At 41.0% G+C, this 1,188-nt stretch overlaps 1 protein-coding gene across 1 annotated transcript; it reads left to right on the top strand.

The window, feature by feature from the left end:
• Window positions 1-322: 322 nt before the first annotated feature.
• Window positions 323-475, top strand: SARC_16733 (hypothetical protein; the record flags this gene model as incomplete). Its single annotated transcript, XM_014289164.1, has 1 exon — window positions 323-475. A coding segment is annotated over one exon (153 nt), but the record flags the coding sequence as incomplete, so codon positions are not given.
• Between the last annotated feature and the right edge of the window lie 713 nt (window positions 476-1,188).

The raw sequence follows: 1,188 nt of genomic DNA, 5'->3' as shown, positions 1-1,188 counted from the left end.
TACATACATACATACAGACACACACACACACACATATATATATATGTATATATATTTATATAAATATGTAAATATATATATATATATATATATATATACTCGTGTATCTATTTTTGTCTACACATGGATGTCTCTCGCGCTATGTTGCTGACTGTATGTAGTGGGTATATACTGGCATAAAGCTGATTATAAACTTCTGTAGAACGCGTATATCTGTGCAAATCAATGGAGTCCTCGCACAACATGCCATGTGCCGTGATTGTGATCGATACATCGATACATCGCTAGTTAGTAAGTCTGTTTTGTCTCCACCCGTACACAGAAGGACATGGGATGCAAGAATGTGCACACCATGGGAAAGAACGACGCCGCTATCAATAACCTGTGTGCCGTGTTAGCTGCACTGGGCACCGTTGCCACTCTCTATCAGATGGGATCTATGTCGTTGGGCATCAACAAGAAGGGCAAGGATTAAGGTACGTACAACTGGTATTGTAGTGTTTGAATACAAGATTATGATACGAATGAGCACATTTTGTGGTGTATGTATAAGGCAGAGGGTATGTAGAATATAGTACAATAGTAACCACATCGGGTACCCCAGGTCGTAGAAAACGCAAAACGTTATGTACAATATGGTTGTTCTCAGGGACATGTTTGTCAAACCTGCCTCTCATCGATGACGTTGATACACCACAAAATTCATACCACACAACGAGTGTCCTCAAACTCTTTGTTGTTATGCAACTCTCTTGTCTTAGTATACATTCTTATTACCTACTAAGGTGAGGTAAGGACCATTAATAATATCCACGCTGGGTCGAATCTCGTACTTTGCACTGAACGTTACTACATCTGCACTGTCTTTTGCCTCAGTTTTGATCCGTGACCCTAGGCTCAGCGCGCATGGGGAGTTTGGCCATCGAAAGAATCGACGGTGGCTTGAGGGGCGCTTGAAAGCACTTGCTGATATTCTAGCTCTAGGACGCGCATTTCGAATGCGGATTAATAAATGTTTGTACGTTGGTTCGCTAAGTGTAGTTTAATCACGATGCTAAAATTTGCGCTACTTGAGCACGATCAAGTCAAATAAGGACACATACGAGCAATATAATTTTAACTCCACCGAGCGCGGTAAATCCTTTCGCACTTGGAAGCGCTGTTACTTAATTGTGATCTACTATATAT

This window comes from Sphaeroforma arctica (genome assembly GCF_001186125.1).
Source record: "Sphaeroforma arctica JP610 unplaced genomic scaffold supercont1.8741, whole genome shotgun sequence".
In the NCBI taxonomy this organism is placed as follows: Eukaryota; class Ichthyosporea; order Ichthyophonida; genus Sphaeroforma; species Sphaeroforma arctica.
The sequence above is the reverse complement of the archived record's forward strand: the minus strand, read 5'-3'. Positions and strand labels throughout refer to the sequence as shown.